General features: G+C 34.5%; 2 protein-coding genes and 1 pseudogene across 2 annotated transcripts; 1 reads left to right on the top strand and 2 right to left on the bottom strand.

The window, feature by feature from the left end:
• Nucleotides 1-311: 311 nt before the first annotated feature.
• On the top strand, nucleotides 312-3,639 carry LOC120138717 (cell wall protein RBR3-like). The gene is made up of 5 exons (XM_039154134.1): nucleotides 312-604; nucleotides 826-928; nucleotides 1,483-1,606; nucleotides 1,793-2,710; nucleotides 3,151-3,639. Exons 1-5 carry the CDS (start codon nucleotides 382-384, stop codon nucleotides 3,541-3,543), a joined length of 1,761 nt encoding a protein of 586 aa, XP_039010065.1. The 5' UTR covers nucleotides 312-381; the 3' UTR covers nucleotides 3,544-3,639.
• Nucleotides 3,640-7,511: 3,872 nt separating this feature from the next.
• On the bottom strand, nucleotides 7,512-11,566 carry LOC120138684 (basal body-orientation factor 1-like). Its single transcript, XM_039154100.1, has 14 exons — nucleotides 11,485-11,566; nucleotides 11,220-11,451; nucleotides 10,620-10,682; nucleotides 10,432-10,494; nucleotides 10,248-10,310; nucleotides 10,094-10,156; nucleotides 9,893-9,955; nucleotides 9,652-9,714; nucleotides 9,397-9,459; nucleotides 9,214-9,276; nucleotides 8,879-8,938; nucleotides 8,542-8,682; nucleotides 8,185-8,280; nucleotides 7,512-8,072 (listed from the first exon to the last, which is right to left on the bottom strand). The coding sequence occupies exons 2-14, from the start codon at nucleotides 11,394-11,396 to the stop codon at nucleotides 7,656-7,658; spliced, it is 1,395 nt and encodes a 464-aa protein (XP_039010031.1). The 5' UTR covers nucleotides 11,397-11,451; nucleotides 11,485-11,566; the 3' UTR covers nucleotides 7,512-7,655.
• A 2,103-nt stretch (nucleotides 11,567-13,669) lies between these two features.
• Nucleotides 13,670-16,545, bottom strand: LOC120138689 (annotated as a pseudogene).
• Nucleotides 16,546-18,792: the final 2,247 nt, after the last annotated feature.

Genomic DNA, 18,792 nt, shown 5'->3' with positions numbered 1-18,792 from the left:
ATTTTAACGCCGGTGTACTAAAATGAAACAAAAAGTATATGTTAAGTACTAAAACGGAACAAAAGTGATAGTTTAGGTGCCTCCTTGGATAAAAGCACAGATCTGAGTTATAGCTAAGAAGCTGAAGCCACTTAGCAGTGCGTGTAAGAGATCTGAATGAACACCACTTCCCCTCTCATTTCAATTATAGCAAATAATAATCATATTCATATTATAAAAATTAAGTTTCTTTTATCCGTCTTTGCATTTTGCATTTGGACTTTGGCAATGGCACCACTACCATTGCAGTAGCATGAAAGAAAGAAATGGCAATGGGGCAGGGAGCAGAAGGCATAGCATAGGAGTTGCAGCAGCCCATATTCTTTAATACCAACGACCATTATGATGAATAGGAATCTAAGGGAATCGCTGGTGAACGGAGAAGGGAAGAGTTGCATTAATTTGAATAATAAGAACATGTCGGCGGCGGCGGCCTCCCATCATCACCGCGTTGGTAGAAGTTTGAACGCTGGATTATTCCCCAGGGATTCGGACGAGAATTTGGATCTTTTCTCAAAGAGCCGCCGCAGCCTCTCCGTCGCCTCCTCCGATGAATCATTCTACGGTACTTGATTTTATTATTATCAGATTAATTTGTCGGTTCCAAAGTTAGCTAACCTTCTTCTCCATTCTATTTGGATTTTTCTTTTAACATAAATTAGAAAATGATTGATGATTTTTTGAATTGGAATATAGCCTGAAAAGGAGAAACGATGTCGTTTACGCAATAACTGAAATGAACAACTCTAAGCGTTTAAATTGAAGTTGTGGATTTTGGTTTTGTAGTATCGATGAAACTGGGAAGAGTATCAAATGGATCAGCAAAGGTGAAGGCTGGAATCGATGATCTACTTTCTTCTACAGAGGAAGGAAAGCATGATTATGACTGGTAACTCACTTGTCACTGCTATTATTACTACAATAGACTTCTAGATCCAATCTCTCGAATTTCCTAATTTAAACTATTCATTTGGATCGTTTTCCTTTCGGATCTGTTTGGTTTCCATGTATCTGTTATGGATGTATTCAATCTTTTTTTTTCTATTTTCTCTCATCTATATGAAAAATCTTTAAAGTGTTGTATCCCATACCCATATCCGGATCTGCATTGGACACCGGTGTGGGGATTCTCTGCTTTGCAAATGAATCTTTACCTTTCACATTGAGTTTTATGCATTTCATGTTGTCTTTGGTTAATTCCAAGTTTAAATTGTATAGATAATAATAGCTTGACTTACCAAGAAAACAGAAATCTGGGTGAATCTTTTGGCCTTTAAGCTTTGAGAGTTAAAGTTTGATTGTTTTGCTGATCAAATAGCTGTATTGACAACTCTTTTTTGGGTAATGTATTGCTTTGCTCACTTAATTGAGTCTCAAATTTAAACCTAGTTTGTAAATCCTTGGTTCTCTCAGTTTATAATATTAACTACTTTGTGTCATTAGGCTTCTAACTCCTCCCGGAACTCCACTTTTTCCTTCATCTGAAGGGTCAGAATCTCAGTCAACTTCACTTGCTCCAAGAAGCAATCCAAAAGTTAGATCAGTTTCAACCACGAAGGCTTCAAGGGTTTGCATTTCCTTCAAATTTTTAGACTTCTTTTGCCCTTTACTTTTATGTTACTGCTTTTTCTGTCAAAGTTAGTGATTGATTTCTCCGTGTATGTGGTTGCTCTCTCTTTTTATTGGCATTGATTGTTGTCTAGTAGAAGTTTGCAGCCATTAATGACTAATTTTTCTGTTATCCCTGTTTCAGCTTTCGATTTCTCATTCTGAAAGCAATCATGCCTCAAGACCAGCAAGAAGCAGTTCAGTAACTCGACCATCTCTCTCGTCTTCATACAGTAACTATTCTTCAAACACGGGTAGTTCAATTCTCAGTACAAGCTCGGCTTCTTTGTCATCTTATACTAGACCATCCTCTCATATTACCCGCTCATCATCTGCGGCAAGACCTTCAACCCCATCTGCACGCTCAACACCATCACGGCCCTCAACTCCTTCAAAAGTTCGTCCATCTCCCACCAGCTCTTACATTGAAAGGAGTAGACCGTCACAAAGTTTACGGCCAACAACTCTAATTTCTAGCCCCCAAATCCCTGCAAACTTGAACTCAACATCTGTTCGTTCAAATTCTCGCCCATTGACTCCCACACGTCGGAATCCGGCATCGTCTCTATCTTCACCAGCTAGTCCTTCACTTTCTACTGGGCGCATTGTTTCAAATGGTCGCACTTCAGCTCCATCATCTCGACCAAGCTCCCCGGGTCCACGAGTCCGGCCGCCACAACAGCCAGTTGTACCCCCAGATTTTCCGCTTGACTCACCACCAAACCTTAGAACAACTTTGCCCGAGAGGCCTATCTCTGCTGGTAGGTCTAGGTCTGGTGCTTCTGCCACCGTGAAGGCAAACCAAGATACTTGTAGCTCTATAAATATGCCAAGACGACATTCGTCGCCAATTGCCGCTAGAGGAAGACTAACTGATCCTCCTGGAAGGGCTCGAGTCCATTCCAACGGGCATTCATCTAGCATACATGAATCACGGAGGATCTCACATGTCTCAGATTTAGCTATGCGGAAACCGGTAAAGTCTTCAACAACCACTGCAGATGGCACAGGATTTGGAAGGAATATCTCAAAAAAATCACTGGATACGGCTATCAGGCACATGGTATGCTTACCCTCTACTTTTTTATTCATTAATTGTTAACTCCCAAGTGAAGCACTGCTTGTTGCAAATGTTAGCCATGTGCTGTGTTTTAAGCAAACCTTTTCTTTTTCTTGATCATGTGCTGAGTAATTCAAATGCAGCTAAGGGGTGGGAATATTGTCATTTAAGTAGACCAAAATTGTAAATTACAATCTCAACCTCAACTCTGATGTTTTTAGTCTACATTAGCATCATAAATAGAACATCACCATGATCCAATAGTTGTAGCAGAAAATTTCAGGGTCTGAAGTATTAGCTTGGATTTATAAATAAGAGGCAATGTCATGTTTAGTGGTTGGAATTTGTTTTGATCTTTCTTTCCGTAGATGCTCAGCTGTATAAAGAGACCGCGTCATCTATATGCAGAATAATCCTAACGCTATTTATGATCACTGATGTAGGACATAAGAAACGGTTCAGTAAACATCCGTTCCCTTTCAGGCACAACTCTTTTCCCTCAGAGTATCCGATCTGCACCTGCCAAAACCCAATTACTTCGTTCCGACTCTTTCAATAGCAACGGAAGCGCCAGTAGCTTGAGAAATGGAGAATACTCTGAGAACGGAAATAGCATTCTTAGTGCCGCAGAGAACGGAAGTGACGCCCATGATGTACGATACTCAACCAAATTAAGCGAGGTGGACATCTATGAGAGCTCCCGTTATGATGCAATGTTGCTAAAAGAGGACTTGAAGAATATTAATTGGTTGCATAGTATCGACGATAAATCAGATCAAGGATCCATCTTCGATAATGGATTTGAGTCACTGCCTGAACCGTTCGGGCTATTATAACATCTAATTATTTGGTTACTTCGCAAGAATGTGATAAGACGGCCTTTACCATTGAAAATGAGGAGTGAAGAAAGCAGAACATTTTTTTTTTGCAAAACAAGATAATATAATCTTTAATTGGTCTTGTATTGTTCATCCGTTTTTGCCTGTAAAGTGATAACTGATTCTTAGCATTTTGTTGGTGCTCAATTCCATGTTTTCTCTTGGCATCCTGGCAATTAAAGCCGCTTTGAAATCAACACCGGATAACTCGAATACGAGTGTCGAATACAATTATATTAAAAAAATTGAATTTCTTTAAATGTATCGAGGAGGGCCGTAAATGAGACTAGATAGATTGTGAGTTATTTGAGTTTTATTCGATTAAAGTTTGGTCAATACTCAAATCGAATGGTCTTGACTAAAGTTCTTAACAAGCCGAAACAAGCTACTTGATATCAAACTCGAAAAGCTCACGAGCAGTACGAAAAAAATAATATATTAAATTTTAATTTTTAAAAAATAAATAATTATATATATATATAATATAAGATTTTCATATACTTACGGTTCGAGCTTGAGTTTTTGAGTTTGAATCGAGCTCGAGTTTGAGCTTCAATCCAACTAAGTCTGAGAATGTTTCGAGTTCAAGTTTTTTTTGAACTCAAGTCGAGTTTCAATTTTTGATTTCGAATTAAAGTTAAACTTGACAATTTTAAACTCGCGAGCTTTCGAGTCTAGTTGAACTCAACCTTAAACTTTTTGAGTTGAGTCGAACTCGACGATAAATGACTCGACTTCACTCGTTTATAGCCCTCCTAGTTATATTTCCGTACGAGAGTTATGTAGCCAAAGCCAACCAAGTTACATGATCCATTGTGTGTTGCCTAGGACCAAATCAGATGTTTGAAAATGTGGCTATGGTCGTGCCTGTCAGCCAGCCAAACAAAGGTTAGGAAGAAAACAAATGATTAAAGCTAACATGAAGCAGGTGAGGTGGGAATGGAATAATAATAATAATACAAGCTCTAAATATTTTATTTTAATGCCAAATGGCGTTTGCTTATTCGTTTGACAGCATCTTTTGGAAACAAGATTTGTCTCTGTCATTGTAAGTGTTAAACCTAAACCTAGGATACATATTAAGTGTACTGTTAGTGATAGGCCTTAAACGTTAGATCCCCTAACCCAATGTCTCAAAGGCATAATTTAACAATTATATAATGTTCCTCAAAAAAAAAAAGTTACGTCACATCCCCATTTTGGGGTTAATTTTTTTATTTAGTGTAGTTGGGGACCAAATCATAACTTTCAGAAATTTAGAAACTATTATGTAAAACTATGGAAGTTGCAAGGCTCTTAACCTTGTGGTCGTGGGATCGAGTCCCACTGAGGGCAATTCATAACGGATGTCTTCCACGGAAGTTGCTCTCAACCTGGCGTTGGGACAGCCTACTACCCTACCTCCCTCTTACCCCATTACATATGAGAATAGGATCAGCTAATTTATGGAAATTGCAAGTGACTAAATTGATAACTATGTTTTTATGCATTTTTAGAAGCACACTAAGCTTTCTAACTTGATCTCGTAATTTTTTTCCAGATATTATTGGACTACAAGCATTGGACTTGACATTTTGGAGAATTAATCGTTCGTGCTTTTATACTTCTCTATGTCATATGTTTATTTTGGTGACATGAAAATGTACTACTAATTTTGCATTTACATTTTACTTCAGATATATCTGACATGACTAACAAATTATTTACAGGGTATTTGTATAGTTTTTTTTTGTATTATTACATATAGGATAAATTATACAAACAGTCACTAATCTTTGAGTAAGTTTTCGTTTTTCCCACTGACGTTTCAAAAGTAATTATAACAATATAGTCACTCTACCGTTATCTCTGTTAAATCGATGACATGATAATGTTAACAAAAAGGTTAATATCTAGTTTGACCCTTAAACTTTTATCAAAACATTAAATAAGTTATTAAACAATAATTTTATATCTAATTTACTTTAAAACTTTTATCTCCGTAATGTTTCGGTCGAGTCTAAGAGGTTACAAATTATATATATTCAATCATTTATCTGTTTAGGGTAAACTATCCTATTGGTGATCAAGTTATTACTATTTTTTACTTTAGTTGTCAAACTCTTTTTTGACAAAATCGTCACTACTATATATTTTTTATTTAGAAACCGATCGTTAAAAAAATAACGGAGATAATGATATGATTTGTTATAATACAATTTTAGTCTCCAAAACTTATATATTCTATTATTTTAATCCTAATTTAAAACAATTTAATAAATTCTTAGTATTTAAAAATATATTCACTTATTCCTATTTTAATTTAAATAATTTAATAAATTTAACCCTGACATTATCATATTCATGAAAAATAAGAAAATAAATATAAAACAGAATTATAGTAGGTTGATCCTAACATTTTGTATTAGTAATATATAAATTTTATATAAAATCTAAAATATTTTAAAAATCATTATAAATATTAAGTTTTGTAATACCATATCGATGACCATATTATTTCATTAATAATAATGGTACGTATTAATAATGATGAGTGAATTGAGTTGAGTTATATATATATAATTTAATTTGTAGTTTTTTAATTAATCATTGATATCCGATCTATTGAGCGACTAATCCAAATCAGGTACTGTTGAGGCAATGGTGACCCTTCCAATCTAGTTTGCTTTATTCACAAATGTCATGATTCAAACTCCTGACTTTACTTAAGGAATCTAGTACCTGATCCCACTAGACTAAATTAATTGTTGGTTAATATTAAGTTTTTTAATAACATATAATTCCATTATATGTTTAGAAATATGTTTGTATGCATATAAAATAATAGACTTAATGTAAAAATAAGTGTCCAAAATATATTCAAAACTAATTTAAGTGCTTTAAGAATTTTTCGTTAAAAATAAACGTCTAACATTTTCAACGTTACACTTTTAGGTGCCAAGATTGTAACGACCGTCAAATTCTACCGTTAAGTGACACATGTCATGTTAATAAAATTTTAATTTTTTTATTTAAATTAAAAAAATTAAAATTAAAAATTATTTTAAAAATCTAAAATTATAAAATTACCAAAACCAAAAAAAAATCTCTTAAAACCCTAATTTTGATCCCTTAGCATCGTTAACCACCACCAACGTCGTCTATCGATCGAACACTCAGTGTTGTTCGATCGGGAGACCACCCAACGGCTGAAACCTCTTATTTTCGCGACCGACCGAACACCCAACGACCGTTTAAATACAAGATTTTGCGATCGGCTTAAAGGAGTTTTCCCCTCTGCGATCGTCGATTTTCCGTTGCACCACCGTGTGAAGCATGGGGGTTTAGCCAGTGGGGGTTCGGGTAGTTGCACGCCATCGGATTTCCGGCCGATTGGTAGCGACCGGTGGTGGTAAGTGATTGAAATTATGATTTTTCGGGATTTTGAGTTTTTTTAAATATAATTTCAGAAAATATTGAGATTTTTAAAAATAAATTTTAATTTTAAGTGGTTTTTTTAAATAAGATTTTATGTTTTAAAAACCGTTACAGTCTAACACCTAAAAATATAACGTCGAAAATGTTAGGCAGTTAAAAGTGTAACATAGAAAACGATAAGTACATATTTTTAACAAAAAAATACTTTAGGCACCTAAAGCTAACGATAGGTATATTTTGAGTACCTATCTTTACATTAAGCCAAAATAATAAAAAATATTAGATTTAATATGAAAATATAAAATACTTGTATCGACCACAGTTTAACCTAAAAAAGTTTCTGTCAACCATATAACGATACTGTATTTTTCTGTTGAAGCAAAAAAGAAGGCTCTAATCTGTATAAAGTGTTAAGAAAAATAGATGAACAAAAGCATTTCTTCTGTATCGAATACAATGAGAACTATTAATTGTCACAAATTACAGCCATCCAGCATGTTTTTGTTACATTTCAGATTATTGCAAATGGTGTTATCCTCTCGCCAGATACGTTTTTCCTGCGTAAAAACAACGTCGACAATGGGAATCTCTACTTCAAAAGTATACCACGTATGTTAAGTACTGAATAATGGTATAAGAATCCTGCATCTAAGCTAAGATTCCGAGCTTGAAGTATTGTTAACCATGTCCGCACCAGTAACATAGTTAGCAACAAATGATATTAACCGGAACGGAGCACCAATCAGGGGAGCATCTGTCAATGGTACAGTCTTATTTTCACTCTCAATATACTGGGGTTCGGGACCCCTTGCATCAGTATCATCCAGGGGAATTTGCAAAATTTCTCCCGAATCCTCGGACTCTACAGCGAGTGGAAGTTGGGCAGTAGGTTGCCCGTCTGCACTCACACCATCAATTTTGCCCTCGTTAATTTGAGCAACTTCTAGAGAATACAACTTTGGAGATGATATAGAGCCATTGCCAACGAAGTGAGGTCCAGGATTGGGCATTTCAATGACCGTTGAATGTCCTTCTGTTTGTCGCTCAAGAATAACAGATAACTCATTCACCTGCCAAAGAGTTGGGGTACATTCACAACATCAAAAGGTCCGTTTGTATGTCGGCTTACAAAGAACAAGAAGATAAAGAATAAATCATAATGTGTTGTGGCACAAAAGGCACCTTCTCAACAAGCTCTGTATTCTCCATGACCAATTTCTCAACAAGAACACTTGCTGCTTCAATTTGAGAGTTCAGGTCCTCGATATAAGAAGCTTGCTACATTAGAGAAAAGTAGTCAACTACATTGTTCCTCTTTTCCTAAATTTCTTTAGAGACATTAATATTTAGTAGCTCATTTGCTTGAATGTTCATGAATAACTTTTACGCACTAAAATTCAAACAAACCATTAGCAGGTAGCAAACAAACATGGAGACAAATCCAAATATATCTCATGAATCCTCAGTGTATCATGAAACTAGAAAGTGAATAGCCAACACACTAGAGAAAAGGGGAGCTGAAAATGAATGGAAGCGAACCTTTTTAACTTCATCTGATGAGGAGCTAGAGGTGATGTTCCTCTCACAGTTTTGAATATGCAACTGCAAACTAGATGCAGTATTTGTTTGCTGCTGATTTTCTTGCAAAAGCTTGCTTCTGGATTCTTCCAACTCAAGCACCTGCCAAGCTTCGTTTTAATTTCCACATCAGAACAAAAGGAGTGCAACGCAAAAATGGTTGAACTTTTTGGGCAGCCCAAAGTTGATGATACTAACAATTGAGAATCAACTTTTGGGACGAAATCACATCAGAGTCCAATATCCTGCTAGCAAAAGAAGCCTTTAAGTTTGAAGTACACGGGTGAAAATGTTGTACCTGCATCGTTAGTCTTGTGATATCGCGATTAAGGATAGAAATTGTTTCTTTTGTGGAATTCTGTAAAAAAATAATATATAAAATCAGAACAATACAACTAATTGTTAATGATATGTATTAATGATTCAGATGCAGATTATATAAGATGATAACAGAAATACTTTTATTACAAATAAACAAACCATGAGAAAGATCCACACTCCAGATGCAGATCACATAAAGGGCCTTAACACATGTATAGAATCCAACTAGATTTCAGGTTTTCACTTTCAACAGATCACTATCTTCCAATAAAATGCATAATTGACACATATGATAAGAGCAAAATTGGCTACCTCTGTCAGAATCCAAGAATCCTTCTCTTTCTCTAGTGCTTTAATATTTTCCTCCAAGTTCGCCTGCACACTACGGAATTAGGGTGAAAACACTACATATACCCAGAAATGATTTAAACCTGAAAACACAGAAAAAAAATGAAGAAAGCAGAAAACTAATGTGAAGACAAAAAGAAAATTTACCCCTTTCAGATCCAGAGCAGCTTTTTCCTCCAGCAACTGACTGATTTCCGCTTCCAATACGGCCTGCATGTTGCACGACATATACCAAATTCATCACAAAATTTTCTAAAATACCTCAAATGATGACGCAAAAGCTACAAAGAGACAGACAGCAGTTCAATTAGAAGTCTTTTTGTTATCAAATCATAGGGGTGAATACAGGGAAGCAATATGTGGAATGATGTCCTTATATAATAATATATCAACCTATATTACCTTTTCTTGAAGCCACAACTCTGTTTCATTATGTAATCTGATGATATCCATCTCTGAAGCAGCCTGTAAATTATCTTGTTAGATATAGCAGTTTCCAAGAGAAAAGGAAATAAGAACATTTATATAAAATTCAGGGAAAGATTAGCCCTCTATAACTACAATTTTTTGTGCATGAGAACAGATAATGAATTTAGTATGCTGTACCAAACATAAAAAAAGGAAGAAGACTTTAGCAGGCTACCATTTTTTGTATGTGTGATTCATTTGCAGATTGCAACTGTAGGACTGTCTCCTTTAAAGAAGCCTGCAAGAAGATGGGGGTTACTTTGTGCTTCAACAAGAGAGAAGTTTAAACTGCAACAGAAACTTTTTTATGACATGCGGATAGAAAAAGGTAAGCCATCCTTAACGTATGCAAAAGCTCACATATATCCTGCATTACCTCTTTTTGTAGGTGTGAATTGTTTATCAGTTGTAATTTCAGGATACTCTCTTCTAAGGAAGCCTATAAAAAGAAAGTGAGTCACCAGTGCTTCACCAAACCGAATGCTGCTTCAGGGAACACTTTTCAGTTGATAAGGTCTGTAACATATTACCTCTTTCTTTAGGTGTGAATCACACTCATTTCTTAATTGGTAGATTGTCTCTTCTAGTGTAACCTGCATCACATTTAAGCTAAAAATTAAATACAAAACAAACGACAGGAATTTCAAAATAAACTTGAATGAGAGAAGGAAAAATAAATTTTCTTATTTCCTCCCATGATAACATCAATTTAACCTGCATCTGTATATATGATTCATTTTCCTTTTGTAAGTGTTGGATCGTCTCTTGCAAAGTAGCCTGCAGATATATGACAACTTAAGCCGAGTTTAGTGATATCAATCACACAAGTGGCAAATAAATAAATGAAGCATGTAGATAAACAAAAAGTTGACTATTATAACAAATAGATGAATCACTATTACCTCTTTCTCTATATGTGATTCTGTCTCTTTTTGTAATTTTTTAATCATATCTTCCGCAGAACTCTTCAAGAAGAAAGCGATATAATTAATGCATCAAAACAGTGGGGGAAAAAAAGGCAACCACAAATTTTCAATAATCATATAGCATTAGTTTCCGATTAGACATTCTATATATCAGAAAACAACTCCTCAAGAATCTAAAACACTATAAATTTTCAAGGTAAAGCTCTGTTTATATATATATATATATAACGCTTATGTGATGGCAACCAACCATGCATTTGCATTACTAATGTCACAAGATATTGCTATTTCTAACAAAAATTCATAGAAATTAATCAACATATTATATCATCATCATCATCAATGGCGGTCCGTAATTTATGATTGAGAATTAGATATATAGAAAATTCGAATCATACAAATTTGAATGTATAACAATAAGCCAGAAAAAAAAGATGAATTTATGTCAACAAACAATATTACACAAACGAATCTAATTATCAACTTTTGTTCTTCTTCATTTGGAAACAACGAGAAAACGAATTGCGAACAATCAACTACCAAAGAAGAAAAAGAAAAAAAGTTGAATTAACTTACGGGTATAGCGCTATTACGGCGATGCGTGTCCGGTTCCAGATCCAGCTCGGTAATGTGTATATTCTGGGAATTACTGACATTATTGTTATTGTTGCGATCTAAATCTTCTTCTGCGGATTTAATCTGTTTGTTTTTATTCTTCTTGTTTCTCTTCTTCTTCTTCTTATCGTCCTCCATTTTCGATCCAACGAATAATCAAACTTAAATTCAATACAAATTAAAAGAAAATGATTAGAAATTTGATACGATCATGTTTTTTTTATGTATCAAAGGATTATGGAATTGCAATAGAAAGCTTTGATTAAATTGTTTTTTGTCTTCACCCCTTAGGGCTTTTCATATCGTTTCCCATATTTACTTCTTGTCTTCGTCTTCGGTTGGGATTATTTATTATTTTATTAAAAGTTAATGAACCATTTGTCCTAAATTATAGGGTAAACTACTCACATAACCATTTAACTATTATATTTATCATTTTGATAATAAATCTTTTAATTTTATCAATTAAACTACTCAACTATTTAAACATTGTAATTAAGTCAATTACCATCAACATTTGATGGAATAATTGATGTGACAATTAAAAAAAATGAATATATTTATATATTTAATCTTTATTATTTATAAATTCAATCAATCAATCAATCTAATTTTAATTTTAATTTAATTTAATAAATTTAATTATCAAATCAGATATATTTACCATCGGATTAGAGATGATTTTATAAATTTTAATTTAATAAAATTTCGCTTCAAATCCGAAATGGTTGTTCCTTTTTTCTCATATATATGAGATAAGGGGAGGTAAGATAGTAGGTTGCCCCCAACATCAGGTTGAGAGCAGCTTTCATGGGAGACCTCCGAATTATAAAATGCCCTCCGTAGCACTCGATCCCACGACCTCAAAATTAAAAACCTTGTGCTCTACTAACTGAGTAAAAACAAATTAAAATTAACTTCACATTGAACGTAAGACCTAATAGGAAATGTAGACGTGGCTCTAACATTGGGGCTGACCACGTGCTTCTTAATAACCTCTTAACATATTTTATATATTTTACTCTAATGAATGTAAAATAAATAAATAAAATTAACCAAATGGGGATTCGACGTAGAGACTTAGAAAAAGGATCGAACGAGCTTTAACCATTAGACCAATTATTTTAATTAGAGAATTATTACAACATTTTATATTATTTCTAGCAACTAGAGACCATGTTTCTGGAACCGCTGTTTACTATTTTGGTTAGTGATAGATTTAAAAATATTTTTGTAGGATGAATATATATATATATTAATAATATGAATCTTTTTGTATGAGGTATACACAAATAATATTTTATGATAAACACCGTTAATAAAAAAATAATTAACATAAAAAAATTTAATTTCAAAATAGGTAGATATCCACTCTATACACCAGATCCGTCATCAATTTTGGCCTTCATGTAGAAAACTCAGAGAAGACAGGTTCATTTGTTAAACCATATTTTGTTAAACCATGCCTCTATTTCAATCAATGTTAAACCATATTGATATTCTTTTTTTTTCTAAAAAATAATATATTAAAATTTTATTTTAAAAAAAATATATATTATTAATAATATTAATATTTATGTGTTATTTTTTAAAATTATAATACAATATTTTCATGTACTTAAGATTCAGGTTCAAGTTTAAACTTTAACCGAGTTAAATCTAAGATTTTTTTTATTTTGAGCTTCAATTCATAATTTTGAGTTTGAGTCGAGATTGAAAATTTTAGACTCACGAATTTTCGAACCGAATCAAGCTTGATTTTATAGTTCTGGAGTCGAGCTCAACAATATCGAGGTTTACTCTTCTCGTTTACAACCCTACTATTGAGGATGGAAAAAAATGACAATAAATGAGAAAAATCAAGAAAATGACGCATCCCTAAAATCTAGTAATTCCTTCATAGAAGTAATAACGTCAGTGACCATTTCGTTAGTTTTAAAGTTTTAGTAGGGAAAACACAAATATACTCAAACATGAGTGACCATTTAGGTAGTTTACCCTTTAAAAACAGACCACAAGTGTAATCTAATCTAGTAAGAGTAATTTCTTAATTTAATTAAGCAATCTATTCCCATGCTCATCCCTACTTCTGACAGCTGATTCATTCTGTGCAATTTCAGAATTATAATAAAAGTAAAACATTTCAGGAAATCTCTCTGTTCCACAATTAAACATCATTTTCCTTTCACCCAAGGCCATAATAAACACACATATCTCTCATGAAATGCAAATGTCACTTCAACCCATTATTTTACACTCTTCAGACCTACAGCTGGCTTGCTTGTTTGATCAAAACAATATCCAGTTTAAGATGTAAATAAATCTACCTATGTAAATTATTATTAAGTAAATGAATACAACAATGAAAGCCGAATTTTGATTCCATGGTCCATGTAACTTACAACAGCAGGCGGGTGCATCGGCTCGGCTCATCTCAACGCCCTTTCGGGTTCATGATCTGTGAGAAAACTGCACTTGGTGTCAACCCATCAGAGTCTTCACTAGCTAGGCTGCCACCGCCGATGCTCATGCTCATGCCGCTGCTCCTCGAATCCGTCACATTGATATCAAAACCAGGGGATGCGTTGGGATCTTTCTTGACTTTGCAGGTTTCGTCATAGGTGCCATCCACGATGCCGATTTCACCAATTCCCTTGCCGCTCTCTTCGGCACTCTCCTGCAGTTGCAAAGCAAACTCCAGGTTCCAAAGCACATCACCCATGGATGGCCTGTCGATTCCCTGATCAGCCACGCACTTCATTGCAGTCTCGGAAAACTTTTTGAAGCATTCTGGTGCTATCTTCCCTTTCAGATACGGATCCATTATCTGATCAAGGATGCCTTTCTTGAAACAGTGTGCAGCCCACTCTGCAAGGCTCACTTGCTCCTTCGGAAGTGTAGGATTCAATGCTGGACGTGCACAAAGGATCTCAAAGAGGACAACCCCAAATGAGTAAACATCAGATTTATCGGTTAGCTGCTGCCGTCTGAAATACTCGGGGTCCAGATAGCCAAAGCTACCCTTCACAATGGTACTCACATGAGTATTATCTAATGTGGGGCCGGTTTTCGACAATCCAAAATCAGAGACTTTTGCTACCCACTTCTCATCCAGAAGAATGTTGGTTGTCTTCACATCCCGGTGAATGATAGTGTGCTTAGCGCCGGTGTGAAGATAGTGTAAACCACGAGCAGCACCGATGCATATTTCAAGCCTTTGCTTCCATGGAAGAGGCGGCTTCTGGGTTTTGTAGAGATGTTCACGCAATGTTCCATAAGCCATATAATCATAAACTAGGATCATTTCACAGTTCTCTTCACAGTAACCAATCAACGAAACAAGGTGGCGGTGGCGGAGTTTGGAAAGCATTTCAATCTCAGTCTGGAACTCATGCACACCCTGCTCGGATAGTGGGTTGCCACGCTTGATTGCAACTTTAGTGGTCCCGCCATCAATTTCTCCCTTATAAACTTTGCCAAAACCTCCCACCCCAAGAACTAAAGAATCATCGAAATTGTTAGTAGCAGCCTTGATGTCGGCAAATGAGAAATGACGGCAAAGGTTTGAAGGGAGGGAGGAAACGTAGCTCCCTGTGGTATTTGTCTTTGCTGAACCTGCAGAGTGCGAATTTCCGTACAATGAAAGAGGAAGCCATCCTGATGGACCATCACTTGAGCTATGATCCTTTCCATGCCTACGACGATGCGAAACAGCAGCAACGCAGAAACCAATAATGAGAACCAGAACCACTCCACCACTTACTCCCCCAGCGATGATTGCCTTCTGGTTTGAGTGACCTCGATGAGATGGCAAAGCCCGTGATGGATCAACTACATCCTGTTTTGGACCAGGGATCGGATTAGGCCCTGCGAGGTTGCTATTCGGATCACTTATCTTGAATATCTCTGCACCATTTAGGATTGCATCATAGTACTGGGGTTTGTCAGTCGTGTTTGGATGCAATGCAAGCCAAAGATCCTGCTGTGAATTTCCTCCAGGAACAACAACAACATAATCCATATACAGAGGAACACGAACTTGTCCGTTTGCCATGGCAATCACATCAAACCCAGCCTCAGCTGTTTGATTGTTTAGGAACACGTTGAACACTCTCTGATTAATCTTAGTGATGTTCTCCGTAAACTCACAGAAATGTAACCTAACCAAGTACGAGAAGCCAGAGTCAACACTGAACATCCAGGTCAAATTGTAATTATTGTTTATTGCAGCATCCTGCCCCATGGATCTAGCAGTGGTGTACACATTCGTTGGTGCAATATAAGTAGGCGTGGTTCCATAATCAATAGTGACATCTGGATCGGCAGCTCCAGTCACTCCATAAGCAGCTCCAAACAGGTATGGTTGGTCATCGTACCAAGACCTAAACAGACCTGTATCACCGGAAGGCGAGATATCATTTCCGCCAACATTCAACCTGTAGACATTCTCGAGTGCTGTGCTGTTATCGATGGTGAAAGGAGTACTTTGGCCCACAACAGCTATTCCGTCAAGATTACTATAAATATCCGGCATCGACAAGATTTCAATCCCATTGACAAACGCATACGCATTCGACGGAGTCGAAAAGGGACTGAATGTCAAGTTCAAATGGTCATCATCCACATTGATGGAATACTCCTTAACAATGAAAGCATAATTCAAAGCTTCACTCGTTTGAGCAGCGCTGAAATTCTTGAGAAGAGTGTAAGTACCACAGCTGACTGAAAACAAAGCACCGGATGCATTCCGCCCATCATACGAATTAGCATAGAAATACAACCGAACGAATTTCCGACCAGGTACGACCGGGAAACTGTAAGTGAAGTTAGAGCGAAAAACTTGGACCAAGAACTTGGACCCATCATCCGGAGTCCATCATCCGGAGTCCATTTCCGATCATCAGAAACGGAATTCCCGTTTCCGACCAAGAACTTGGACCCATCATCCGGAGTCCATTTCCGATCATCGGAATCGGAATCCTCAGATTTCGCACCGCAATTTAAAAGGATTTTCTCAGTTGGAACGTAGTCAGCAGCCGAGACAAGTCGAAACAACAAGGAAGCAACAATAATAACAGACATAGGATACGACTTATTAGCTGAGTTCATCATGGAACGCGAGATCCGGGACAGAAACAATACTTAAATCTTACGGAAATGGAAATATTAAAGGAAACCCATAATTTCTTAGCTAAAAAAACATAAAGATTTCAGATCGGAGCACCTGAAAAGATGAGATGAATCTAGAAGAATGCAAGAACCAAAAAAATAGCGTGTAAAAGAAGAGACTTGCAAGCCATTTTTATCTTAAAGGAAGCTCTCAAAGAGAAGGGAGCAGACGCTGAGTCAAAGATCGAACAAGACGGCGATAACAGAAACTGAACGGCGGTTTTGTTTTCTAGTTTAGTTTTGTGTCTGAAATGGAAAATCTGTCGAGGCGTCGAACAAAGTGGAGCATTGCTGAATTAATTATTATTCTTTCAACAATTATTTGACAATTAGTTGTTAATAAACGTAATTAATTTTAGGGTAAAATACAAGTTTAATACCCAACTATCTCTTTTATTCCGTTTTGGTCACTTTATTATTATTATTTTCAAAATTATACTTATGTTACGTAATAGTTCATTTTGATAAATAATAGTTAAAAAGTATGGTAAAGTACACAAATGGACCCCACTATAGAACATTACTTTATTAAGTTTCATAATTGTTAGAAGTTATAAAATGATCTCATATTAAAGACGTTGTTTTATTGAGTCCCTTAACTATTGAAAGTTAAAAAATAGGCACTCGACTATTCATATGTTCCAAAATCATCATTTTTCATAAAGAAATTTACGCTCGTCTGAGCTGGATGCTAACCTGTTGATAAAAATATTATAAAATTATATTTTAATAATGGTTACATGTACTGTCGTTGCTTTCAAGCATTAACTCAATGACATAATGTAAATGGATATTCGATCCATAAAATACAACTAAAACAATTTTGTGATCAGATTTTATTATATAGCAGTCAACAGGTTAATGTCCATCTCAGACGCCTGCCAGTTTTTTAACGGAAAAAATGAGTGTGGAACATATGAATAATCGCTTGACCATTTTGTAACTTTTAATAGTTAGAGGACTCAACAAATAAGTACAATATAGTCAAGGGATCATTTTATAATTTTTAATATTTAGGATACTCACAAAACAAAGTTCTAGAGTCGATGACCATTTGTGTACTTTACCCAAAAAGTAATAGAATCGATGACATTGCAATTTTTAGAAAATTTTCAATAATGGTGTGATATTACCTTATGATGATATGTCAGTGTAACCGTTAAATTTTTAACGATGAATGATCAAAATAAACTAAAACGTAATGCTATATATAATTTTAAAAACAAAAAATAATTGAGTGACCAAAACATAACAAAAGTGATAATTATAATACTAAATATGTAGTTTGCCCTTACTTTTAACTAGATATACAATTTATTTATGCACATATTTATAATAATAATAATAATAATAATAATAATAATAATAATAATAATAATAATAATAATAATAATAATAATAATAATAATAATAATAATAATAAATTCTAGGAGATCAGTAAGATAATATTAATAATCAACTAAGTAAGATTACTTTGTTTTTCATTTTCTCTTTTTGATGATAGAGAAGGCGAAATGCTTAGGTTTAATAACATCTATTATATTTTCTAAAATTATTTTTATTATTCTATTTTTCATTTTATTTTATTTGTCGTCTTTAATCTTACTTATTCTTAAAAAATAAAATTGTTTTAAATCTTTTATATTTATTTAAAGGCCTTTTACATAACTATTTTTATAAAAATTAATTTTTTGGATAAAGAAAAATATTTAATATTTTTAATTTATTTTATTATTTAAAATATAAAACATTTACTTTTATTGTAAATAATAATAATAATTATAAATAAGATATTAAATTTAATTCAAATCAGTTAATGAGGATATTTAAACTGATTTAGTACAGTTAATTGAGTGGTGAAAGGACGAAAACAACCTGGCATGTGTTAGAATATTACTAATGAGGTTTGATGAGCTGATGACAGATAGATTGATTAAAAGTAGAACATAATCGTTTTAGTTACGTAAGATCGAGTGTACAATGATAAAAAGAGTAATTTAATCCTCGAGCTTTTGAAATATTATTAATTGGTCCTTAATCAATATTTAGTGTTAATAATGGATTATCAAGACTGGTTATGATTAATCATATCATATTCGATATACGTTTAACGTATGATTTTAGTTAACAAATTTTGATATTAGGTTAAATTATGATTAAGTCCCTAATGAATCACTGTTTTATTTCATGTGTCATAAAGGAGTAATTTGTATGTCTTAAGTTCACCTTTTAAGTTAATTATTATATGGATGGATGTTGAATGAGTTCAACATATTACGTTTCTTAATATATGGTTATAATTTTCATTTAGGTTCCTAAATTTTTGAAAAGATTTAATGTGATCCTTAACTAAGATATCACTTTT

Source organism: Hibiscus syriacus, unplaced genomic scaffold (genome assembly GCF_006381635.1).
Source record: "Hibiscus syriacus cultivar Baekdansim isolate YM2019G1 unplaced genomic scaffold, ASM638163v2 tig00110705_pilon, whole genome shotgun sequence".
NCBI classification, from domain to species: domain Eukaryota; kingdom Viridiplantae; phylum Streptophyta; class Magnoliopsida; order Malvales; family Malvaceae; genus Hibiscus; species Hibiscus syriacus.
This window is presented reverse-complemented; position numbering and strand designations above follow the sequence as displayed.